General features: G+C 49.6%; 1 protein-coding gene and 1 pseudogene across 6 annotated transcripts in view; both read left to right on the top strand.

The window, feature by feature from the left end:
- Positions 1 to 26,582, top strand: part of FRMD5 (FERM domain containing 5) — a 410,262-nt gene that overhangs the window by 378,094 nt on the left and 5,586 nt on the right. For 2 of the 5 annotated variants that reach the window (XM_082388787.1, XM_082388790.1), the window contains exons 8-14: positions 10,689 to 10,777; positions 13,800 to 13,863; positions 14,471 to 14,562; positions 17,154 to 17,228; positions 17,790 to 17,858; positions 18,781 to 18,887; positions 25,382 to 25,725. In XM_082388787.1, coding sequence (XP_082244913.1) covers positions 10,689 to 10,777; positions 13,800 to 13,863; positions 14,471 to 14,562; positions 17,154 to 17,228; positions 17,790 to 17,858; positions 18,781 to 18,887; positions 25,382 to 25,725 — 840 coding nt within the window. Of the gene's footprint in view, positions 1 to 10,688; positions 10,778 to 13,124; positions 13,212 to 13,799; positions 13,864 to 14,470; positions 14,563 to 17,153; positions 17,229 to 17,789; positions 17,859 to 18,780; positions 18,888 to 25,381; positions 26,551 to 26,582 lie in introns of those variants that run through there. The other 3 variants (XM_082388788.1, XM_082388786.1, XM_082388789.1) reach the window with 2 other exon arrangements.
- On the top strand, positions 97 to 1,631 carry LOC309626890 (annotated as a pseudogene). The gene is made up of 2 exons: positions 97 to 208; positions 1,352 to 1,631. The product of its transcript is annotated as an uncharacterized misc_RNA (transcript).

The raw sequence follows: 26,582 nt of genomic DNA, 5'->3' as shown, positions 1-26,582 counted from the left end.
GGTCCCTGGTGCCAAAAAGGTTGGGGACCGCTGCTCTAGAGGGTGACAGGCAGGGAGGGACCACGTGCCTGTGCCACCCGCCCCTTCAATATTGGGATGATTGGCTTTTTTAGTGACAGACGCCAGAGAAAATGTCTCACTGTGAAAACTCCTCTGGATTCCACGCTGCATAGTCTTGTGGTGCCACATCGATGTCAGAGGGTCCGAGGCAAAGTCCGTCTAAATAACAAATTGGAAACCGGGGCCCCACTTTGGCAGCAGTGGGTAATTTGGTGGAAGTGAAGAGAGGAGGAATGGGGGAGGCCCCCCACAGGGAATGATCAGAGGCGGCTCAGCGCACTGCCCACCCTTCCCTGACCCGTAATCTAGTTTCTTTCCAAGAGTGGGTTTTTATTGACTGCAGCAGCCTAAGTCACTGCGTGGAACTGCAGTGGAGTCACGTTTAATTCCATTATGCGCGTGTGAGGGCAGGACAGGAACCGGCCAGGGAGGCTCTGCCCAGAGAGGAACCTCTGTGATTACTCACGTGAGTCTGGCAGTTCAGAGACAAGCTCGGGCAGCCACTCGAGACTGTGGAAAGCAGTGGAGACCCGCGGCCTCTTCCTGTCTCTCTGTGGCCGGGTCCCTGCGCTTCATCTCCTCATGCCAGCTGCTCTGACACGTCTGGTCTCTGCCTCCGTTTCTCCAAATGTTTGCCTCTCTCTTTCCACTACTGGAGAGACCCCAGTACCACAAGTAACACTGATTCTCAAACACTGACCTCTTCTTCCTAATAAGTGAGGGGCACCGTAAGTTTCCAACAAAAATTAATAGAATAGAAACCGAGGAACCCAGTGATGTAGGGGCAGAGTTGCGTTTCCCTTGGCCCCTTGGTGAGGAGATGGTGATTTTTTTGTTGCATAGGATTTACTGCCGAAACTTCAAATATGAACTTTGAGAACATTCTGGCACTCAGAAACCTGGTCACCCTCCCAGCTCCACAGTTCCCTATCTACCAGCACAGCCTACTGAAGCTAACCCCTGTGCTTTTGGGGGCCAGCACTGTCAGAAAACACATTCATGCCATTTTATACCAAAAAAAAAGACATACGGATGTTTACAAATGAATTAGCAAAGCTTCCTGAATAATGCCTTCTGTACAACCGATGTAGTTTAACTTGCATAAATTCCTCAGATACTATCAGCAGGGGGCTGCAGAGGACTGAAGAGAGCTTTGGAGTCAGCTGGCCTTGGCTCCTGGACTGGTCTCCTCCTCCCTGGGGCCTTCAGAGACTTCCCTGAGCCTCGCTTTCCTCATGCATGTGAAAGTCCTCAGCAGATGCTCCACACCTGTGCTCCCTGAACTGCTGAGTCACTTCAGGACCTGAAAAGACAACAGCTGCCTTCTTCTCTTCTCCGCCATCCTATGCGCGGCTGGATTTGCTCCATGTCTTCTCACAAGGCTCACAAGTCTTGTCTTCTCACAAGACTTTCAGGATCAAGCAATTCCTGGCCAAGAAACAAAAGCGAATCATCCCATTCCCCAATGGATTCGAACGAAAACTGGTAATAAAATGAGGTACAACTCCAAGAGAAGACACTGGAGAAGAACCAAGCTGGGTCTGTAAGGAGCCTCGCATATGAAGTGGCACACACTTATGCTGTGCCAAGGTCACTTGCATCTTACCATATCACTTTGAGAACATCACTACCGTCTGACCAGCTGGGTGTGTTTTATTGGGAAAATTATTTTTCTCTTTGCATGTTTCTGCACTAGTGCTTTGGTTTAGTAGTAAATACGTGAGACCTTTTGTTAGAAGAAAAAAAAAAAAGACATAGCTGCCTAAAGATAGATATGGTCAACAGAAGATGCCAGGTCAAGGTCACCTCTGCATTTAACCCCACATCTGTCTGGTCCCCTTGAGGCCACACAGAATGCCCACCTCTTCAGAGATGGGTCCCTGGGCAGGGCTGTCACCTGATGGCACGTAGAGGGCGGCTGACAGTGAACCTGAGCATGACAACTGAGTTCAGCAGGGTGGGGATTCTCTGCTGTTGCCTATGGGGGTCTGGAAGCTACAGTGACAGCCAGCTTGGTGTCCAGCCCAAATCCACATGCACCCTAGGACTGCGGGGGTCCTGGCTCAGGCCTGTCTTTGACGAGTATGTCCACCAACAGACACAGAGGTGAAGAGGCTACAGGAAGGAACCAGCTTTCATACCAGGCACTGCACAAGGCCCAATCCCATATATCAGATCATTTCATGCCCACGGCACCCACTCCTAGAAGGAGGGAAGGAAGAGAGGTTTGCGGCACACCTTCCCTGGCAGGCCCACTGGAATCCTTTCACATTATTTTCTTATTTAATCCTCATGCCAGCACTGGGAGGTGGATATTATTCTTCCTGATTTATAGACAAGAAGATGAAGAAGATGAAGTTTCCAGGAGGCCACAATGTACAAGGCCCTGAGTGGCAGAGCACGAATATATGAACTAAGGTCACTTCCTGTTGCTGTGTATCTCTAAGGAGCAGAAGCCCCCAGGAGACTTCCTCTGGGGAGAAGGTGGGAGCAGTCATCTTGCTGGGATTCCACTCCCTTGTTCCTGGGCCCCGTACTTCTTGCTCACCCAGGGCCACGTCAGGGCCCTGCTGCAGACCCCGTGGCTCATCTCATTAGGCTCTGGCTCAGGATTCCCTCGGCCCTCCTGAGAAAGGAGAACAGTTTGGGAGCCTTTACTCTTGTCATTAAGTAGACTCACTTTGGTGATAGGCTACCAAGCATTCGCCTTAATGTTGCTACAAGGAGAGCCGAAATAAGCTGGAGTGCTTGGTGTAATAAACACTGATGATTTCTATTAACAGAGAGGCAATTACTGGGCCCTGGGAATCTGGGGCACACAGCCCTAGGGAGGACAGAAGAAGAGGAATCGTTTCGATAATTAAATGAGATCAGGACAACGCTTCGGTTGGGCTCTGTTCTCCTGGACTGATTAAGAAGCTGCTGTTCTTTCTGTCCACACTGATGGTTTCTTTCTGCCCAGAGTGTCCTTGCCTGGCCCTGGGACTAGGAGGAGGATATCCTACCCACTCTGGGTGGGACAGTCAGAGGGCTCCAGTAGCTAGCTGTCTTACAGTAATACCCAAACTCTGAACTTGCACAAGCTGTCCTGAGCTCTCTGCCTTTCCCCTGACCCCCAACTCCTGGCAGGAGCCCCTAGCAGACCAAGCCTACGGCTGCTGGATGAGGAGGATGGAGCACACCACTGACAGCCCAGTGTTGTATCCACTCCCCAGCCCTGACACCTCTCCAACCTCTCACCATCTTGTTCCTTCCAGGGAGCCTGGGACTGGTTGTTCGCCCTGGGTCTCCTGCAGGCCCAGACTGTGGCCTCCTGCCCTGTCAAGGATTTGAAGTGGTCGGACCCATCACATGAGCCCAGCCTTATCATGAATCATGAAGGTGCCATTTATTGAGAGCTTCCACATGCTAGCCACTTACACTATCTCATTTAATCTTTTTTTCTTTTTTTTTTTTTTTGGCCACACCACATGGCATGTGGGATCTTAGTTCCCCGACCAGGGATCGAACCTGTGCCCCCTGCAGTGGAAGCGTGGAGTCTTAACCACTGGACCCCCAGGGAAGTCCCAATCTCATTTAATGTTTACAACAACACTGCCAAGAAGACATTCTTGGGCTTCCCTGGTGGCGCAGTGGTTAAGAATCCACCTGCCAGAAGACCTAAATAGACATTTCTCCAAGGAAGATATACAGATTACCAACAAACACATGAAAGGATGCTCAACATCACTAATCGTTAGAGAAATACAAATCAAAACTACAACGAGGTATCACCTCACACCGGTCAGAATGGTCATCATCAAAAAATCTACAGACAATAAATGCTGGAGAGGGGCTTCCCTGGTGGCGCAGTGGTTGAGAATCTGCCTGCTAATGCAGGGGACACGGGTTCGAGCCCTGGTCTGGGAAGATCCCACATGCCGCGGAGCAACTAGGCCCGTGAGCCACAACTACTGAGCCTGCGCGTCTGGAGCCTGTGCTCCGCAACAAGAGAGGCCACGATAGTGAGAGGCCCGCGCACCACGATGAAGAGTGGCCCCCACTTGCCGCAACTAGAGAAAGCCCTCGCACAGAAATGAAGACCCAACACAGTCAAAAAATAAATTAATTAATTAATTAATTAATTTTAAAAAATGTAGTGTGTTCCAATAATGGCTAAGAAGCAGAAAAATGTTTTTAAAAAAATCACTGATTTAAAAAAAAAAAAATGCTGGAGAGGTTGTGGAGAAAAGGGAACCCTCTCGCACTGCTGGTGGGAATGTAAACTGATACAGCCACTATGGAGAACAGTATGGAGGTTCCTTAAAAAACTAAAACTAGAACTGCCATACGACCCAGCAATCCCACTACTGGGCATATACCCTGAGAAAAACATAATTCAAAAAGAGGCATGTACCACAATGTTCATTGCAGCTCTGTTTACAATAGCCAGGACATGGAAGCAACCTAAGTGTCCATTGACAGATGAATGGATAAAGAAGATGTGGCACATATATACAATGGAATATTACTCAGCCATAAGAAGAAACGAAATTGACTTATTTGTAGTGAGGTGGATAGACCTAGAGACTGTCATACAGAGTGAAGTAAGTCAGAAAGAGAAAAACAAATACCGTATGCTAACACATATATCTGGAATCTAAAAAAAAAAAAAATGGTTCTGAAGAACCTAGGGGTAGGACAGGAATAAAGATGCAGACGTAGAGAATGGACTTGAGGACACAGGGAAGGGGAAGGGGAAGCTGGGACGAAGTGAGAGAGCATCATTGACATATATACACTACCAAATGCAAAATAGATAGCTAGTGGGTAGCAGCTGCATAGCACAGGGAGATCAGCTCGGTGCTTTGTGACCACCTAGAGGGGTGGGATAGGGAGGGTGGGAGGCAGATGCAACAGGGAGGGGATATGGGGATATATGTACACATATAGCTGATTCACTTTGTTATACAGCAGCAACTAACAACATTGTAAAGCAATTATACTCCACTAAAGATGTTTAAAAAAAAAAAAAAAGAAGAATCTGCCTGCCAATGCAGGGGACACGGGTTTGAGCCCTGGTCTGGGAAGATCCCACATGCCACGGAGCAGCTAAACCCGTGTGCCACAACTACTGAGCCTGCGCTCTAGAGCCCATGAGCCACAACTGCTGAGCCCGCATGCTGCAACTACTGATGCCCACGCACCTAGAGCCCGTGCTCCACAACAAGAGAAGCCGCCGCAATGAGAAACCCGCGCGCCGCAACAAAGAGTAGCCCCTCCTTGCCGCCACTAGAGAAAGCCCACGTGCAGCAACGAAGACCCAACGCAGCCAAAAATAAATAAGTAAAATTAATAAATGTATTTTAAAAAAAAGAAGACATTCTTGTCTTCTTTTTAAGATGAGAACACTGAGCTCTGAGGAACTAACATGTCCAGTGTTACTGGCAAGGACAGTACTGGGACTCGAACTTGGAGTTGTGGAGTCTCAGTGCTGTGCTCTTTCAGTTGTCATTCATGGTGTTCCATCCGGAGAGATGGCATTTATTTAGGAACAAAGCGGGACTCACTGCCAGTTCTGATCAAGAGAGGACAAAAGCCCTTCGAGACTACTGAAATCATCATAGAAAAATGTAATGTAAATTCACCAAATGGCTTTATGTCTGTTTTGTATAGACCAGGAGAAAATAGATTTCAGCAGGGTCTAGGCTAGATCAACCACACAAATAAAATGATAGTGTCATTCCCTTGCTCTTAAAATAGGATCACTACTTTCAGAATCCAGCTACCAAAGCTCCTCTCTAAATAAACCCGCTCCCCATCTTGACAGGTTGCCCTTGACCTCAGAGAAGCCGAACAAGAAGGATCAGTGATGACTTGCCCTCGCCCTCAGGTGGGCCCCTCCTGGCTACACTGCGGGGAGAGTGTTAGGTTTACTGCCAAAATGAAGAACTAAAGCCACTTAAGTGGCAAGCTTCTGCCAAGATTTCCATTTCTGAGCTGTCATGGGTTGATGCCAAGCCTCTTCCAGGGTGCCTGCCTCCTCCTCCTCATTTCCTCTCTGGTTTCTTGTGGCTGTGTCTAAGTGTATTGAAACTGGGTGGTTTTCATGATTGATTGGATGTGAAGGTCCCCAGCTATGAGCTCTTTCAGGAATGGGCACCACTGTCTGGAAGAGCATATGGAATCTTCTTCTCTCAGGTTTTTTAAGAATAATAGAGGCTTCATCAACCCAGACTGAATTAGTTTCAGTCGTGCTCCGGAGAGGGGATGGCTGACTTTGAGAGGCATAACAACCAAGAATGCTGTGGTCCTGACTCAGTCATATCCAGGATGTCCTCTGGGGAGCAGCAGACAGAAGCCTACTTCATTGTATCCAGAGGTAGCTCTGGGCAAAGATGGCCAGATGTCCCTATTTCCAAGAACCAGTCAGTACTATGATTTCCAAAAATCCTTTTCTAGACAGAGTGATCATGTTAGGGTGAACATTTGATGATGATGTATTGATGCAGGTCAGGGTTGATGGTGGGTTCCATATGAACATGAATGACTGTGCAACCCCATCCCCTCCCCAAGACGAACACAGTGGCCTTGTCCTGGCTATACATCATTTAGGCCATCTCCCTAAAATCGGACGGAAGTATCGATAGTATTTCTTGGAGTATGTATTTTTGTCCTCATCTTACAGATGAGGAAACTGGGGTCCAGAGAAGCAAGTAGGTTACAGAGCAAATAAGAAGCACAGTTGGGTTCTTAAGCCAACGCTGAAGCTCCTTCCACAAGGATGAAAAACTGAAAATAGATGTGTCACCTCACAACCATAGACGCAAACTAAAGTCTTTTGACTGTTACCTGATGTAGAGCGGGCCTGGCGATATCTGCTGTGGGGTTGTCAAGACCTGAGTTTTTATTCCACCTCCCAGATAATTAATGGCTCAGTCCTGTGGGTGCTGATTGCATTGGGACGGGTAGGGGACAGGGAGGAAAGATAGAATCCAGCCTGATAAGTTGGAAGAGCTAAGGAACAGCTTACTGCCATCTGTGTCACTTCTCTCCTCGTCCTCATTTCCTTCTCTTTTTGTCACATAACTTGTCCTTCCACATACAAATCCAAAGGGCAGGCTCACAAGGAGAATGGCTTGTTAGATGAAAGAAACTGGGAAACTTGTGGCTGCCTGTTTGTGTTTTCATGCTGGTCCATGCTCTCTTTTTTTTTTTGGCCGCGCTGTGGGGATCCTAGTTCCCAGCCAGGGATTGAACCTGAGCCCTCAGCAGTGAAAGCAAGCGTGGAATCCCAACCACTGGACCACCAGGGTGGTCCTGATGCTGGTCCAGATGTGAGGTTTCTTGCTGTAATTCCAATCCCATGCCTCATGTGCCAGAGACGAGTAGCAAACATCCCAGCTGCCCGCACTGTGGATGCCCATGTGCCAGGGCCTTGCAGCTTCATCTGTAACTATTGCATTGGAAGCAGTTTGGATAATTGCTCTCTTCAAATGGGAGGATGGATTGGGATTGCACAAGGTGCTATTATTACTTATTGGAATAATAAGTAATACTTATTAGCATCTAATAGGGATTTATTCCCAGTTTGTTCCCTGTTCCAAATCAGCCAGTCTGGTCAGGAGAGACTGTTCCCCTCTAACTCCAATACCCTCCTTCACTTGGAGGCCGGCCCTGTGGTGTCCGGGCGGTGCAGATGGCCAGCACCACCCAGTTCGTGGGAGGACCTGCCCTTCCCTTTGCTCTGGCCAGAGACAGGCCTGTCACTGCGATGACTCCCACAGACATCCTTCCCCTCCTGCCCACTTCTCTTTTCCCCCGGATCCCAAATGTATCACTCACATCCCCCTTCTCCATGGTCCCTAACAATGAGTAACTTCTCCCTTTCTACCTCAACTTCCCACACCCTCTTTTCCTAAGTAGCAAAATTTAAATCCATCAACATCAGGAAAAATAGTAAAATGTTAGGCTTTTTAAAAAGAGATTCTGTATTGAGTTCAATAAACTCAGCTAATCAGTAGCAGCTACAATATTATTAACAACAACACAACCATTAGCATGTATTGGGTGCTTACTGAGCACAGCCTAAGAGGCAGATGATATCATCAACCCTGACTTGACAGCGAGGAGCCTGAAACACAGGGCAACGAAGGGACCTGGCTGAGGTCACACGGGCGGTGAGTGCAGAGCCAGGACCTGGGCCGACTGACCCGGCGCCCGTGGTTCTGGCACAGGTGCTCTTCTACCGTTGCCCACAGGGGCCTGGAGTGCGAGAGCTGGAAGGAGGCCTTCCCTGCCCACTTCGCTGCTTCCCGTCCCTCCTCTACCATCCACAATCCAACCACAAGCCTCTGCAGGCCCTGCCCTTCCTTTCCATCCTTCCGCCTGTTCTTCCTCCTGGGCCTGTCCTTCAGCGAGCAGCAGAAGACACCGTCCCCCCTCTGCCCCACTGTGCCCTCCCCTCGTTGTGCTCACGTGTGGGCTTCTCCCCCCGGCAGCCACACTGGTCCCCTCTGGCCCCCCTCACTGCCTCACACATTCTCCTGATAAACGTCTCCTGCAGGCCTGTTCTCTGAGTACAAATAAGGTAAGGCCTCCACCCTCGAGTCTCTGTCTAAACCCACAGTTGTAGGCCTTCCTCGGGTCCTGCCTGCACGCTGAGCTGAAGGCCTCCCGGTGCCCACCCTCCAACCCGGCGTGCAGAACCCTCCCTCACCCACCGCCCCCCCCGCAGGCCAGCCTGCCCAGTTAGTGCTGGTGCCCCCTGGCAGGGACAGTGTTTGTGTGCAGTGCTGGCGCTCAGCTGTTAGCACCCACCGCCAAGCCCTGATGACAGGCAGGGGGAAGCCCAGCCCCGTGGCTTCAAAGTATCTCCATTCAGGTTATTTTTAAACAGCATTTTGCTGTGCCCGTGGGTTGAATGACACTGTGCTTGCAGCCAAGTGTTGGGGTCACGACAGACCCTGAGGAAAGGACAATAACAACTATGCATTAATTCAAATGTTTGCAAAATATATATTTAGTTTATTCCCTGGGCCCAGATGCTCACACCTGCAACCCTGACTCTAAGAGATAGCTTTAAGGCAAAACTGCACTTTTCCTTGAGGCAAGGCTCATGAGGCCCTGCAGAGGCCCCACTGTTCTTAGGACTGATTAGGCTGAAGATCTGTGCCAGGGAGGCAAAGCTTGAAGGCGGGAGAGACTAGGAGAGCCTGACAGCCACGGCCCACACTTGCACCCATCACACCAGGGACCTGGCCCCAACCCCATGGCACTATCTGAGCTGTGGCCCAGACAACTGGCCTGCATGCCCATTCAATCAGCAGCCTGGCATAATTTTCTGGCCACCTGAACACACACCCTGACAGAGCAGATTCTCACCTGTGGCCACTATCAGGAAGGAAGCGCCTCTGAGAGAATGTAATCGTCACCCAGCTTTCTGTGCCCCATCCCAGCCTAGAAAAGACCTGGGCCTCCTGGAGCTCATTTCCCACGTGATGGAACCAGGACCTACAGCTTCTGCACCTTCTCCCCTCTTTGCCCAGTAGAACCTCAAGCCTTGTGTTTACCAACTGATAGTGACAGGTGACCAGGAGGCCTCTTTGTTGGTTCAGGCACCACAGGGCTGGCGATAGCTGTTCCACTTGGCCAGTTGCTTCTTATATTTTCTTCAGCTAAACTTTCCTGAGGGAGCCCAGTGTGTCAGGCCATCATGATAATGATAACTGCTATTCTCTCTCTCACTCACACAGAACAGCTTTCTCGAAATACAATTCGCACATCAAAAAAATCCATCCTTTTCAAAGTGTGCAATTCGATGGTTTTTAGTCCATTAACAGAATTGTGAAACTTGTGAAACAATCACCACTATCTAATTTTAGAACATTTTCATCACCTTCAAAAAGAAACCCTGTACCTATTAGCTGTCACTCCCTATCTCCTCTTCCCCACAGCCCCTGGCAACTTTTTGTCTCTGTGGATTTGCCTGTTCTGGATATTTCATATAAATGCAAGCATACAACAATGTGATATTTTGTAACTGGCTTCTTTCACTTAGCATAATGTTTTCAAGGTTCATTTGTGTTGTTACAGGTATCAGTACTTCATTCCTTTTTACTGCTGAATAATATTCCATTGTGTGGATATACCACATTTTGTTTATTCACTTATCAGCTGATGGACATTTGGATTGTTTCCACTTTGCTGCCAGTATGAATAATCGTGCTATGAACATTCATGCACAAGTTTCTGTGTGAACATAGTTTTCAATTCTCTTGGGTACATACCTAGGAGTGGAATTGCTGGGTCATATGATAACTCTACATTTAACAATTTGAAGAACTTCCAAACTGCTTTCCAAAGTGACTGCACCATTTTACAATCCCACCAGCAATGTGTGGGTTTGCTCTTCTCTTTGGATATTCACAACAGCTTTCTACGATTGGTATTATAATCTACAACTTACAGTTAAGGCCACCGAGGCCCAGAAAAGGTAAGTAACTTGGCTATTACTTCCAAATGCCAGGCTCTTCCCTCTGTGACCAACGGCCAAGTATTAACCCTGTATCCCCAGTGAACAACTGTGTTTCTCACCCTTTTACCTCTATGCCTGCATCGCCCTGATGAGAAATCTTTATGTGTTACAGGACGTGTCAGGAAATGCTGCATTTCTGGCCTTCACTCCTTTTGGGTTTGTTGTTCTGCAAGGAAACAAGAGGGTCCACTTCATTAAATGGTGAGTATCTTCATTTCCAAAACAGGCTTTTTATACCTCACCAACTGGGGAGGGCTGTGGTTCCCATGTCCTATGTCTGTGATTGGGCGAGTTCTGGTTCTGAGCCCTCTCCAAAGCCTTGCATCCGTAATGGTAACTGATGAAGGTAGTGGTCTCTTCTAGGGATCCTATGCTTCCACAGGGGTGTTCCTGAGAGCCAACAGCCTCTCCAGAGAGAGAAAGGGTATGGAAAGTTGGTTTCTGGGTAGGATGAGACGTCTAGAGCTGGAGCCGATGTTAGGGAAGCAAAGTTCCCATGAGAACTGAGTCCTTGGGACGGTCCCCCGCTGAGGACCATAGCATCTGCAGGGATGTTTACTCCTTACCCACTCTCCTAACGAAGGAGGGCTTGCAATGACCCCTGGGGCAGATATAAGTTACCTGTTGCTCTGGCAAAACACCCTCCTCGGACCAAAGCCCACGGCAGGCACTGCCTGCAGGAGCACAGATGCTGCTCTGTCTCCTGTCCCTCTTCAGGGCTTAGGTGTCCTCAGCCTCCAAGAGTCACATCCCCGCTCTTTCTTCCCTCCCCTGCCTCTCCCACTCCCAATTCTAGCAGGCAAGAGCCACTGCTGCAGCCACAGCTGCTCGGAACTGCTTCCTCTCCGCCCATCTGTTGGGGTCTGTTCTGCTGCGTGGCTCTGTGAGCCGATGTAGCAGACTCTGGTTTGTTGATGGACGTTTGGCTCTCCTAGAGACCCTTTTTCTGGCCCATGCAAACATCTTGCAGCCTCATGTTGCATATTTTACTAAGCCCCTGTGATCTCTGAACCTTCCTGGGCCTTAGACTGCCAAGTCTAAGCTGGCCAGCTCCTCTCAGGGGCTTGGACAGGTGTCTTTCCTTGGCCCAGCAGAGCTCAGCCAGGGAAGCCTGCTCCTGTCTTGTTTCCTCCACCTTCTCAAGAAGAGCTAGCGGGGAACCTGAGGACAGAGCTGCTCCCCGGTGAGCTTTCTGTGGGGGATGCTGCAGGCCAGCTCTCCTGCGACATCCTCTTCAGCTCCCCTGTTAGCTTGTGGACAGACACCCCCTTTCCAACCCTTGTGGCTCTTGTGAAGCTTGGTGACATGATGATCAACCAGAGTGCTTGTGAAATTGCTCCCCAGACATGCCCAGCCAGGCCCCATTCCCCAGAAAACCCCTTCCCAGGGCGGCCTGCCACACTGGGCTAACTGGTGTGCTCCCCAACACGCCCATTTGCTACCCCTTCTCAAGTTGGCCCACTCACTGCACTCCTTCGGTGAAGATGGTGAGGGTTTGGGGTCTTCTGTCCAACAAGATACTTTTCAGAAAAAGACAATGAACAGGGTCAGGCCACCGCTCTCCCAGTGAGGAGCACTTGCTATTTGGAGACCTCTGGGTTGTCTGATGTTCCTTAGAAGGCCTGGATCCTGGCCACACTCCAACCAGGGTAGCTGTCTTACGAGGTGGCTGGTAGGGGGCATTTTAGCTAGAAACAGGTAGGACACACCCGGGCCTGTAGTCCCTAAAGTATCCTTACCCTCCAGAAGCCCTGCTGCTCACTGGGTTGTCCCAGACCCTTTTCCTTCTATAGCTTCTCTCACAGCCCATTTCTTCAGGACGTCTCTTCATATGCCTCAACTTTAAAGTAATAGATGTAAATTTAATCAACACTTCCAATAGAAAATTTCCTACTTTCCTATCTTGCTTATTGAAGGCCTAGGATGATCTGTGTGCTTGTTTATCAATCAATTGATATTTATTGTATTCTGTATCTGTATGAGAGATTGATTGATTGGGAGGGAAGGAATCCCATGTGGCTTGTACTAGCTCAGAACTGGTGCAGAAGTTGTGAGCTCTCATCCTGACCCAGCCATGATTTCCAGGGAACAGGTGACCTTCCTCTGTCCCCTGAGTTTTGTCCAGTAGTAAACTGGGTACATTGTTCTCACTACCTTTCTGCTACTTTCTAGGATATTGAGGAAATCTCCCTAGAAATCGCAAAGAGGAAGAAGCCAAGTGGAGGCAGATATGCATGGTCAGACCTCCTTGGGGGGGTCCCAGTTGGGTAGAAAAATAAAGACTCTGCCCCCAGTGAGGTAGGAGGGCCTTCAGGCTCCAGAGGGTAGCTGTGTCAGGCCAGTGGAAGGGAAGTGAGGAGTGACCAATGCTGAGGCCTAGTTCTCTGGCTCTCAGGGACATCCACCTAAGACCCCAGTCATTTTTCCATTTTGTAAATGTAACCAAGGCTGAGAGCAGTATGTGGAGGTGAGGTCTAAGCCGTGCCATGTACAGTAACCATGTCACTTCTTCTGATTTGTGTCTGTCCTGCGGGTGGATGTACCCCAGTATCCTGTTTGCCTCTTTTACTGCAGCCATTCACTGGGCTGGTGGCTTCAAGGATTTTTCTACAAAAACCCCTAAGCCCCTTTCCTGGTCAGTACGCTGCATGACTGTTCCATGTAATCTGTTCTCTCTCTTTGGTATGTTGCCCTGCCCCCATCCCTGAGATCGTTTGACATTTGTCTGCATTAAACTGCATTTTCCATCCAGTGGCACAGTCACCTGAAAGACTCAACTCCCTCAGAACCTGGTCGCATTGTTTTTCATTATTTGCTGTATCTTGAACTTTGGCCTCATCAGCTACCTGTGGCATCTTACATTTGACAGTCCCATCCAGATAATGCACCTGTTATGAACCAAATCCTGAAATGGCCCAGGACCACTCTACCTAGACTCACTTCCCATGCAAATGTTTCCCTTTTACAGCCACTGTTGATGAGCCCGAAATCCTCCTATCACCCTATTATGATAGTGTGATTGACCAGAAAACTGTGGATTGAACTGTTTCAACAACTGTTCTCTAAGGCCCCTGCGCTGCTGTCTTGTTTCAGTTCTAATTTTGGCTAAAACTGTGTCTGTGCCTGGAGCCCCTTCCAGTCGGGGTGGGCTGTGCATCTACAAGACTTAGCTGTGAGCAAGCAGCCCACAGTGAGATGATGGGCACTCTCTTTGTGCTTCTAGGAATGAGGTGACCAAGCTGAAATTTGAAGGAAAGACTTTTTATTTGTACGTAAGTCAGAAAGAGGTGAGTGCTGGCTTCCTTCTCTTCAGGGAGGGCTGGGGCACTGGGGTGGCTCCTGATGGCCAGGGCTGAACCAAAGTGGTCCATCCAGGCAGAGCTAAGCCCCCTGCATGCCAAGCCGGGACCAAGGTCAAGGCTGGAGGTGAGGAGACATGAGATGACGAGAGGTGGCTGTAGGTCCTGGAGCACAGGGACTTCCTCAGGGATGCTGGTGACCCTCAGAGGTTCCATACCTCCAGGAAGTACAGAGTAAGATTCTTTTGCTTCCATATGAAAATTCCAGGAAGATAATAAATACCAAAAAAAAAAAAGAAAAGAAAATTCCAGTTGAGAGTGCCACTTTCTCTGGGGAGGGCTCACTTGGTTCAAGTGGTGCCAGCAGAGACTTACTCTGATTGGACCTGCCAGGTGTGCCCTTCTGCACTGAACTCAGCTCTGTCCTGTGGGTGCTGCAGGCTTCTCTTCCCGCCAGGCAGCCCCTTCCCCGTCTGAAGCCTCTCCCTGAGAGCACTGGGGAGCCTTCAGACAGCTCAGGGCTCAGTGTTCTGGCCCTCTTCACCCTTCGCTTCGCCATCCACACTCAGCTGTTTCTATGTGGGATTTTTTGTAGGAAAAGAAAATTATTCTCACATATTTTGCTCCAACTCCAGAAGCCTGCAAGCACCTCTGGAAATGTGGGATAGAGAACCAAGCCTTCTACAAGTGAGTGGACACTTGGGATGGGAACTGCCTTTATCAGGGCCAAAGCCATAGAAGCTACTTTTAGAGGAACAATGGGCAGGACAGTTTGAGAAACTCTGACAAAGGAGACATGAGATAAGGCTGGGCTTCCTTATAAAACTCAGACCCCTTTCCGGGTGGCTGTCTGTACCACCTGGAGGGTCAGAGCTGATGTCTGGGAATGTGCGTCAGCAGAGTTGCCCAAGGCGTCTACCTTGCAATGTCGTTGGACAGCCCCCAGTGGCAAAGCAGTTCTGGGTCTTTTCAGGGGAAGGCTTGGGCCAGAGAAAGCCCATAGGTGCCTGACTTGAATAAAGCTGGCCCCTTGGAGCCACTCAGAGCCCAGAATACAATAGCTCCATGAAGGAACAGGCGCAGCCCAGAGCAGCTCCCTAAGCCTTGGAGAGACTCTGGGGCCCGCTCCCCAGTGGGTGGCCTGGTGCTGAGCTGGGGTTGATACCAGCCCTTCCTGGTGTGTCACTGACAGAGGTGTTGTCAGTGACAGGCCAAGTGCTCAGGAGCAGGGGGTGGGGTAGCTGGAGGAAGCAAGGACTTGACTGTTACTGAGATAGCAGCTTTGGGGCAAAGGAGAGAGCTTAGCTTACCAAATGATTTTGTAAAGTATATTGAGGCTTTTTGTGTCCAGTTTTCTTTGATTAAAAAAGTTGTTATAAAAGCATTAGGGAGCAAAGAAATAGCCCATCGAGAAACTGGGGTGATGCCAGATGAAGTGTATTTCGCTAAAACCCTTGGTCTTGTTTTTAAAATAGAATGCCATGACTTACGCTTTAATAAGCTGCATCTTAATCAGAACAACATAAGACAGAATGTGTGGTATATTCCTCCCCTGACAGGCCATAGTTCTCCCTCCAGTAACCTGAAGGATCCAGAGCAGAATTGCTCTGGGCTGGGAGGGCACCATCTTCCTCCCCACTCAACAGACTCTGCTACCTGCTGACCGCTGTGGGATGCTGGCCCCCAGAGGCTGTTTCTTGGGCAGGCTTTCTGAGTTGTATAATAAAGTCTATGCATTTGATACCAGAATCAGGGGTGAATTGAATGGGCAGCCTGAATTCTCACCTGAGTGGGCTTCTTTCTTCTCATGGAGAAGATGCTCGGAAGACTTTCATGTGGTCACATTTCCCTCCTATTCAGTCCCTGGCTGTCCAAGGAAAGCCAAGAAAACATTTCAGCACCATTTCTGGAGGCCCTCCTTTGTTTTTCCGTCTGAGCCATGGGAACAGAATTGTGCTTCTGAACCTGTGACCAAACTCAGTTTCTGAGTCTTTCCTTAACAGATTGCCAACATCCACGCTGGAAACCAAGGCCACTTTTCACTGTTCTCCATGACTACTAATTAGGTGTTAAAAGCCTGTAGCCTGGGTCAGATCCCCATTTATGCCAAGTCGCTAGCAGGAGCCACTTCGGCCTCACTCGGAGTATCTGTCATGGGCAGATCCCTGCCCTGCTTTTGGCCTAGTGCTTTGAAGGGAGCCGGTCAGACTCAAGAACGTGCTCAGATAAAAATAACTTTACGTGTCTAGCACGTATTAAATATTTTAACCCAGAAAAAAAAAAAGAATGTGCTCAGACAGGAGAGTAAGTAGGCTCAGAGCCTCATGGAGCCCTGAGACAGGTGGGGATGGTGTCCCCAGCACCTGCTGTTCATGGATTATAGGGACAACTCCCTAAATATTCACTGCCCACTCAGGACAAAGGCTTCAGACCAGTTCGGTTCCCGGCTGGGTTAGCACTACAGGCACCCAGGGCGTGTTGTGGATGGGGTCAGGTCTTAGGAGATTCAATCTGGGCAGCTCTGCCCAAGCTTCCCTTTCTAAGTGACAGGAGTACAGGGATCAGAGCAGTCACTCAAGGGTGACTTCCAGAGTCTCCACCTCAGCTGTTCACAGCCTTGAAAGTGGTGTTAATGGGCTTTCTGGGGGGAGGGCAAATGGTTCCAAGTTCAAACAAATGGTGGAAACTTTTATTAAAGTTCAGCTAGTTTCTTCATTTCACGACTTCTCTGAGTCTCTAGTGTGAGAATACACTTTAGGTTCTCTCCAAGAAGGAGATGGAACAGGAAGGGCACTACTCTCTTCTCCACCCACAGTTACCCAGATATGGACACGAATTCTCAAATACTAGGACTGGAAGGGAATCCTGAGGTCAAGCAGTCCCAGCTCCATCATTTTATAGATAAGAAGACTGAGGCTAAGAGAGGAAAAGAAATTTGCCCAGGGTCACACTGCTAACCAGTGGCCTGGCTGAGATTCAGCAGGTGGCATTCTCTTTCCCTAACATTTATTCTCTCAGTCCCCGTGGTGAACCCATGAGGCGCTCTTGGGGAGCCCTCACTCTCCTAACGTGGAAGTGGGTTGCAGCATGCCTGTCCATAGCACTGAGACCGTGAACACGGCCCTCAGGTGCTAAAGGAGAGTCAGAGACAAGCAGGGCTGTGAAGGGCCTTTTCCTGAAGGGTTTCTTCAAGTAGCCTTTGGAAGGAGCTGGGGACACAGCCTTAGGCTGTAAGGCATTGCAGGCCATCTCTCACACTGGACTTTGCCTTGCTGCAGGCTGGAGAAGTCAAGCCAAGTCCGCACAGTGTCCAGCAGCAATTTATTCTTTAAAGGGAGCCGGTTCCGATACAGGTAAATAGTGACAGTAAGTAACCGTTATGGACCTTTTTTCAGACCCTTCTCTGGAGAAGGGTGGCCCAGTGGTCCTTATCCTGAGAACAACAACACTGGGAACCTCCAGAGAACTGTGAGGTTTCCATCCGATTCTCCTGTCTCCTAACCCTTTGACTGTTTCTTTCCTTCCCTGCAGCTGTTTGCCTGTAGGGGTTAAAATGTGTGTCTTCTCCTGCCCTTACAAAAGCAGCAAAATAAGAACTGTAAGAGTGATTCCTTTCATTTCTATCTAAAGATTTCATTTTTTTTGCAATATTTTTGGAACACGCTGGACAATGAGGAATCATTCCTAAATGAGGATGGAAGATCCCAAAGACTGCAGAGATAGAGAGCTGTCAGGACGCCTTAGAGCTCTTTACCCCAGCAAGCAAGCCCTACTCAGTGGCCTAAACATTGGGAAGGGGTAGGCCAAAGAGGCCACTTCCCAATTCAGCCCAAGTATCTGAGATCTTACAGAGGAGCTCAGTCCTGGAACACTGTCTCATTTCTTGCTGCTTGTTTTACTTATACTACTTATAGTGGCCGAGTTGCAAAGGAAGTAATGGAGTCCAGTGCCAAGATCAAACGGGAGCCACCAGAAATACACAGGTAGGCACCAGGGGCTTACCCCCAAATCAGGTCCAGCTCAGATCTCAGAATCTTAAAAGAGCCAGCAGTTTGAGTACTGTGAAGATTCTGGCCATGATGGCTTCCAAACAGGGCAGCAGGGTGAAGAGACCCATCTCAGCCAAAGGCATGGGAACAGGATGACCCTGGTTCCCTGAGCCCTGATGGAGAATGAGGGAAGGTGGGCTAATGCAGACAGTACATCAGACCCAGGAGCCACCTTCCTGGGTCATTCTCTACCATCATCCCAAGTCCTGAAATTGGTTCATAGACCTTGGAGGACATGCCCAAGCAGCAAGATTTCATTGGCTCTGTCAACAGTCCATTCAGGAAGCCAGTCACACTAGGTCTGAAATAGTTTCAGGATCCATGCTTTATGTATAACTGTAAGTCATGCACGTCCAGGAGGCCATCTCCTAAAACCTGATAAGACTGAGGGACAATATGATTGGCCAAGAGGTTTGGGGTTTGCCAACCAGCTTGACCTCTGGGAATGGAAGCATTACCACCTGCCTTCACACGGAGCCCCCTGCCACCAGCAGCCTCTGTGGGAAGTCAGGGGAGGTTGCATATCAGTCTTAGGCACATTTTTAGGAGCACCGCATACCCTGGGGCTCTACTCTCTGACAATCCTGCCCAGGGACCAGTGGCACCATTGCCACACTAAAGAAAGGTTCGGGTGGGTCTGGGATATCAGGAGGTTGACAAGTTTGAAGTAGTGTCTCTGACTGGGATCCAGGGACTAAAGGCAGAAAGCAGGTATTAAAGATTTTTAAAAACAAAACAAAACTTAACACAGCCAGGCAATTCTCAGGCAATTCTAGTAACCAGTCCTCAACTCTGAGTCCTGACCACATCTGTCAGTGCACTAAGTCAACAGTGTTCTTTTTTTCTTTAACCTCAGAGCAGGGATGGTCCCCAGCCGCAGCTGTCCCTCCATAACCCATGGCCCAAGGCTGAGCAGCGTCCCCAGGACCCGGAGAAGAGCTGTTCACATCTCCATCATGGAAGGTGAGCATGAGCTCTGGAGATGACCTGGGGTTCCTCCAAGTTGTCACCTGGACCAGTTCCTCGCAGGGACCTTGAAAAGAAGTGAATTTGCACTAGAGACAGCAGCAAGTTTCTCCAACGGTAGGGAGAATGTTTCATCCGGTCAATGGGAACACCAGCTGGGTGTCAGGTGAAGGGTAACCCCATCCAGCCCTGATGAGCTGTGGTCCAGGAGGGGTTTGTAGGTCTGAGAGTATTAGACTAAACCTTTGGGAGAGAACTTTGTATGTGGAAGCTACCAGGTTCCATGCAGTTCTGAAACTGATTTCCATCAGAGGCTTTCCCTTGTGTTCCAGATCTGATAACCAGTTTCCACAGCTTAAAGGATCAGGGTGGCTGAGGCAGTTAACCAAGAAATGAAAACTCTTGGTTCTGAAGCATTCCAGTAGCTGCCACCACCTTCTACTTCAGTTGTAGAAATCTGTCCTCTTGCTATCTGGATTCTTTAACATTGTCTCAGGAAATCCAATATGCCCCTTCTCTATCTACCGTTCCCTCGCTCTGGAGGAGGTGGAGGTGGGAAGAGAGACAAAGTCTGTGTATTTTCCCTGAACGAGATGACCCAGTAGCTGGGGTTGATACCTCTCCAGTCTCTGGGCAGTTTATACTGTTAGGAGACTCTGGGAAGATTGCCCTCCAGCTGTTGTCACTGACCCAGCTTGCCCCACAGGCTTGATACAGGTATAAAGTTGAGTGCTTTCCTTCCTAAAGACAACATTTTGTTTGTTTGTTTGTTTTGTTGGGGTTTTTTAAATTTTTTATTTATTTATTTTTGGCAGCGTTGGGTCTTTGTTGCTGCGCGCAGGCTTTCTCTAGTTGTGGCGAGCGGGGGCTACTCTTCGTTGCGGTGCGTGGACTTCTCATTGCGGTGGCTTCTCTTGTGGAGCACGGGCTCTAGGCGCGTGGGCTCAGTAGTTGTGGTGCATGGGCTTAGCTACTTAGCGGCATGTGGGATCTTAGTTCCCTGACCAGGGATCGAACCCATGTCCCCTGCATTGGCAGGCGGATTCTTAACCACTGCGCCACCAGGGAAGTCCCCTGAAGACAACGTTTTGTAGGACCTCAGAAGATCTCAAGCAGCAGTACACAGCAGTAGGACTGCTTCAAACGTGTCCCTGTCCTGGAAGCTGGGGAGGGAAGGTCCTCTGCCCTTTCTGTGGGAATGCTGCTTGTTAATGAAAATGAAGAATTGCTTAGGTTAGGAAGGACACTGCTCTGCTGCTCCTCTGGGAGGATCTCTGGTTTGTGTTTAGGATCTTGCAATGTGTCAATGACTCTGCATCACCTGAGTATGGTGTAAAACTACAAACAGTCTAGGGGTTGAGAACCCTGGCTGGGCAACCACCATCAAAGGCCTTATTTATGTGAGTACCTTAGTTGCTCCATTTGTAAAACTCCATGGGTTTCGAGGAAGCTGATGTACGTGCAAGTACTTTAAAGAGATGAAAGCATTTACTGGGCAGGCAGCAAGCACAATGCAAAGAGCGCTGGTCAGGAAGTCAAGGATAAGGTCAAAATAGGAGCTCTGCCACACATTTTCTGGGCAGGTTGCTTAACCTCTATGAGCCTGTTGCCCCCACTGTAGAAAGGGGGGTGGTAGGGGAGGGTGCCTTGGAAACTCCCAAGTATAATCGCTATGCAAGGTATGGAATTATTGAGGTCTGGCCATCAGACACAGCCCCCTGGTTTTCCCTCCTATCTTAGGCTGAGCGGGAGAATTGAGCCCAGCTCTCTTATTTTGGGGTGTGCATCTCAGGAAAGTGGACTGTCTTCTCCTCTTTTGAGGAAACATAACTTTCTCCCCTCTCTGTGGCCCTTGTTCCCATACGTCCTGAGGCTGAAGCCACCAGGTTCATCCCAAGGCTCTTGCAGAAAGTCGGGACAGCTGTCGTCCCAGAGAAATGGCCACCTCCTGGGGGAAGCTGGCCCTAATGCAGGTATCGCATAGGAGAGCAGCCTCAGGCATTGCTGCTCCCCAGCATATGGAAGAATGTCCAGTAAAACCAGCATTCCCAGAAGAGGGAAGACTGAGGCCATCCATGTGGGGATATAACTCATTTGGAGTAGCTGCCAAGCAGGGTTAGCAAAACAACTCATAGGTGGGGAGAACCATCCTCAAGCTCCCCCAAGACGAGCTGTGAGGCTGCCTCAGTTCCCAACCAGCTCTGGCTGCCTTCAGCCTCCTCCCAGAACCTGTCTTCTCCCATTGTAGCAGCAGTAGGCTCCTCAACATCCAAAACTGTCACCCATGCTTACAAAACGCCAGGGGAGGGTGCAGTGGGGAGAGGCCGCTGAGAAAGCTATTAGAGCAGAGACCCCCACACACACCCCAGGGCCAGGGCACGGCCTCAAAAGCTTAGGCTCAGAACTTCACACCTGGCAGATTATAACACAGCAGGCCTCCATGTGCTACTCCCCAAGCCAACGTGCTCCTTACACCCCATGCCCAGTGGTGCCTATAGACAAGCAGAGTCTTCATCCCCGGTCATGGCCCTCGGGGCCCATTAGACTCAGAAGGGCGCGGGTAGAAGCTCAGAACTGCCCTGGCAGGAATGAAACTCACAGGCAGAATGTAATTCAGGGTGAGGAGAGGCAGGTGGACATCTGGTTTGGATGTGAAAAAAAATACAAGATTTTAGCAGTTGAGTGGCTCTATCAGTGCAGGGATCATCAAGCCTGGGGAAATATAGAATGGATTATTTCAGGAGGTGAGAGTTCAGCTGCATCATCTCTCAAGAGGGGGTTTTGCCTTTAAAGCACTTAACACGGCTGGCCCTCACTGTCCACCCCAACCAGGCAGCGAAGGGCGAGAGGGACGCGATGGGGACCTCAGAGGAAGGACACAAACCATCAAAACTCCCAGGAAGTTATGGACATTTGAAATTGGTTCACGCTCCATCAGGGATTGTCTTTCCTATAGTCCATACGGCACATAAGTTAATATCACAGAAACCATTTGCCTTTTCCAGGGGAAAGCTTTGTTTGCTATCTCCAAAAACAGTGGGGAAAACTGCGAAAACATTAACGTAATGTTACAGTTTGAATGAAACCATGTAATCTCAATGAACTGAGACCCTTAAAAAGAAGACTGCATTGGTTGGCCCTGCCCTCTGCTCTCGGGGATGCCAAGATAACACATGTTATTAGCACAGGCCTGACCCAGAGAGGACGCTCAGGTATGTCAGTTCCTTTCATCCATTGTGCCCCATGGGGCAGCCAGACAAATAGCGCAGATCCCAGTGGAGGAGGGGACGCAGGCCATTTCCAGCCCCAGAGCCACCGCCTCACACTTCAGAGCCACCCAACCCAAAGCCATTTTCTTTGTAGCTTCACATCCTGGATTTTCTGGGACAGTCCCGATTTCCCCTACTCTCTGGGATTATTCCCTGCCCTCTCTGTTCCTCACCCTCTGAGAGGTCTGGGGCCCTTATACGGGCCTCAGGGAAACAGCTACTGGCTGGGAAAGCATTACCTTTTATAGCTCTAAGTCCTTCTGACTGAATCCAGTCCCCTGATAACGCTGGCCTCTCAGAGCTGCTCTTTCCCTGCAGCTCAGTCTGCTCTGAGACTCTCAGAGCCAACCTTTTCTCTCCAGCATGGGAGGCACTGCGAAAGGGCTGTCATGGCATGAGATCAGTTGGTTTCCCATCCTTTCCCTCTGTACCTTCCCTGCCTGGCTGGTTCCCATGAAGAGATCAGCTGGTTTCCACTGAAGAAGTACCTGCCTTCCTGGGCCACCATGGGGAAGAGTCTGATTAAGATTCACACCAGAGTCCGAGTTCAGCTCCGGTTGACTAATCACTGCCTTCGGCCCCTGAGTGTGCGCATCCTGAGGATGGGGCCCCGGCTCCAGGGTAGGCTCCTGACCACTGTGCCCCCCCGCCCATTGGGAGCCACCTCTGGGCAAGGCGATCAGCTGGAGCACCTCCAAGGTAAAAAGACACCCTCTGTTTTGCTGTGCCACTCACCCAGATCCCACCCGCGGCACCCACCCCATCCATCCCAGAGTAACAGGTTTGAGGCGAGTGGTGGTTTCTAGTGAAACCTGAAATTCTGTACAGGACTAACCTAGCATAGGAATAACCTTAACTTTACAGGTGAGGTCTGTTGGGGGAACAGAAGACTAACATTTACTGAGTAATTTTGTTTGTCAGGCTCTCTACTTAGAAATACATATGTAGCCATTATCTTGTTTACTGAGAGCACCAACAACTCACTATAATGTGGCTTCTGGTGTCCCTCTGATTTGCTCTTTCTGATGTCACAGCCTTTGCCTCTCACCTTCCCCAGTAAGCTTAGGGCTGAATTGTAGGCCAGGCTATGATTGCACTAAGTGGCTTCCGGCAGCTATGCTGGTCATACACTGGAAGATCTGGCAGTCAGAGCTGTCCTTGTGAGGGGACAGCCCTTGAAAGGGTGTGAGGTGCCCTGTGCAACGGGGCTGAGGTTCCAGAGAACAGGGAGCCAGAGGAGTACTTGGGAAAGGAGCTGAACCAGCAACATGTAAGATCAGAGCCTGGAAAGGTTTCTTTTATCAGAAACCCATTTCACACTCCCAGGTACGTGTTTCTCATGCTACACACATGCAAATGGGGGAAGAAGGGAGGAACACTGGGGAAAACAGAGAGCAGAGGAACATCAAAGGCTCCGGAACAAGGGACAGGCTCTTAATTTCACCTTATTTCACAACAGTTTCTTGGGCAATTGGGACCTAAGTCTAAGGCAGGTGCAGGCTGTTGACTTAATTCATCCTGGCCTGTTGTTCCACTCCCCGGAATCCAACTGCATGATCATTAGCACCATGGAATAGAAAGAGGCTTGGATTCTACCCTTGTCTTTGCCAGTAACAACCAACGACATGACTGTAACCTCTTGCCCTCACCACTTCATGAAGTTGTTTAAAGATAAAATGGAAGTGCTTTAACAAGTTTAAAACATTATACAAATTTAAGTATTTTATAGCATAGGGACAAAGGAAATACAGCCAGGACAGTGCAGCTTCTGAAAGCAGGAGCTGAGAGCTGTGGCTAATATACTAATGGTGAGGTGGTGGGGAGCAGAGGCGGATAGCAGGGGGCTGCCATCTCCCCTGCCCATGCCAGCCACTCGTTCGTAACCCAGGGTTCGTTCCTATGGAGAATCTTTTACTGTGTGTATGCCGAGACGGGCTACAGCAAGCTGGGCAGGCAGGCGGCCTGGCTGCAACTGGCTACCTACCAAGGAAGCCAAGGAAGATGAGATACACTACTTCTGAAATGTTACTGGCACCTTTTAAAAGAGACCTTGGGGCTTTTGAAGCCAGCCCAGAACCAGAAAACTCCGTAATCGGCCCTGGTTAGGTCTTACCTTTACTAGCTGGGTATCCAGCTATCTGGGGCAGTCAGGGTCGATTTCAGAGCAACAGAAGGGGACGAGCTTCTCTTGATGTGGACCACAAAAGCAGGGAGAGCCACTCTGGAACCACCAATATGGCCAGGAGTAGAAAATACAGACATTGAACTTGAAACAAGAAGCCATTTCCTTGGGAGCACTATGACATGGGCCACACTTGGTGACTGAGCTCTGACATCCTCTGGCCTGGGTGGCTGCTGTTTGGTTGAGGGGAGTAACCAGCTCCTGTTCTTCCCTACTAGAGCTTTGAGCCCTGGAAAGAAAGAGATGTTCCATCTAAGAAAGTAAAGAGATAATGAGTAGTTTTAGGGGCAGAAGACCCTTTCTCCTAACTAATGTAAGAGAATTTCCCACTGATGCAACAAGATCGTCTCAGAGACCACTCTGTACTCTGGAGCAGCTAAAGCAAGGGGAGCTGTCAGCCTGTTCTGGACCCGGCTCAGTCTAAGGCGAAAAGAGAGGGAGAGCACTTAGGAAGAACAGATCAGGTTTTTACCTCCCACAGAGTCAGGACAGCTAGAACTGGGAGGCTGAGGAGACTGACAGCAACTGCAGAAATCCAAAAGATGAGCTCATGAGCTCAAGGAGCTGCGTGCCGGGTTGTTAGGAGGACACTCGGCTCCAGAATCTGTATTTGATGAGGCCCAGCTGGGCAAAACACAGTCTCCTCCACATTCCTGCCTCTCAAGGCCCTCGGCTCCCTGAACCATGACCCCGGCTCTGGTTGGGTCAGGGATAGTCTGCGATTCTCTTTCAAATTGGGCTAAAGCCAGGCCCAGGACACCAAAGGCAGGAAAGGCAGAATCTTTAACCAATATGGCCAAAACTATAAGCAAAAAGAAACTTTCAACCAATGCCACTCTAGTTCCTGCTGCTTCTCTTGTCCTATTCTTGATACATCAAAACAGAGTGCAGTGGCCATTGCTGCTGGTCACGTGGGGCGTGCAAAGCGGCTTCCTAAGATTTTAGTGACCAGATAAAGCAGGATGGGTGCTGCTTCCACCTGACAGTGAAGTGGGTGCCGGCACACAGAAGGCCTGCTCATTTTCCTTTTGCCTTTCCAGGCCTCGAGTCCCTACGGGACAGTGCCCACTCCACCCCGGTGCGTTCTTCCTCCCACGGGGACACTTTCCTGCCTCACGTGAGAAGCAGCCGGGCAGACAGCAATGAGCGAGTCGCCGTGATCGCGGACGAGGCCTACAGCCCTGCAGACAGCGTGCTGCCCACCCCTGTGGCCGAGCACAGCCTGGAGCTGATGCTGCTTTCCCGGCAGATCAATGGGGCCACCTGCAGCATTGAGGAGGAGAAGGAGTCTGAGGCCAGCACCCCAACTGCTGCAGAGATGGAGGCCCTTGGGGGAGAGCTGAGGGCCCTGTGTCAGGGGCACGGCAAGCCAGAGGAGGAACAGGTGAATAAGTTTGTTTTAAGTGTCCTCCGTTTGCTCCTTGTGACCATGGGACTCCTCTTTGTTTTGCTCCTCCTCCTGATCATCCTTACTGAGTCTGACCTTGACATTGCCTTTTTCCGCGATATCCGCCAGACCCCCGAGTTTGAACAATTCCACTATCAATACTTTTGTCCCCTCAGGCGATGGTTTGCCTGCAAAATCCGCTCAGTGGTGAGCCTGCTCACTGACACCTGAGAAGGCAGGAATCCTCCCAATAACTAGCCAGGTGGACCAAGGAGCCCGGCTACCCATTCCCAGCAATGGGACCCATCGCGGAACCATCGGCACATGTACCAAGTCCTCCTCTCATGACTCAAAGTCCACAGCCTAGGAGGGTCGTTTCCCAGAAGAAGAAAGGGATAGGCTCATGCCTTGTCTAAACTAACTGGGAAAACTTATTTCCTTCAGAGGTTCTTTCAAGAAAGGCTCGGCAACTCTGTTTCTCATCCTCCCAATTTGCAGGATAAAATTTTTGGTTTTGAATTTTGATTTTTCATAGATGATGTGTATTATTTTGAAAATATCAAAAATAATTTATTTTATTATTACTGATTCTCGCAGTAGTGTCACCTAGTAGATGGGACACTAGTTGGAGACTAGAGAGCTGTTGTCTTCTGCATCCTGCAGGAGCTTTCCTACTCAGTTCCAGTAGACTCATCACTGCAGCCTCAGCAGGGCAGGCCAGGGGTCTGGACAATGGGGACTGTCTAGGTTTTCTTCCCAGACAGAGCTTTTAAAAAAAAGTAAACATCCGTGTAGAATGATTAAATGGAAAGTTGCTTCTTATGACGGTCTGAGTTGGATTTTCTTTTCCTTTT

This window comes from Balaenoptera borealis (assembly GCF_965194805.1).
Source record: "Balaenoptera borealis genome assembly, chromosome: 3".
Classification (NCBI taxonomy): Eukaryota; Metazoa; Chordata; class Mammalia; order Artiodactyla; family Balaenopteridae; genus Balaenoptera; species Balaenoptera borealis.
Note: the sequence above shows the minus strand (reverse complement) of the source record. Positions and strands in the feature narration are given on the sequence as shown.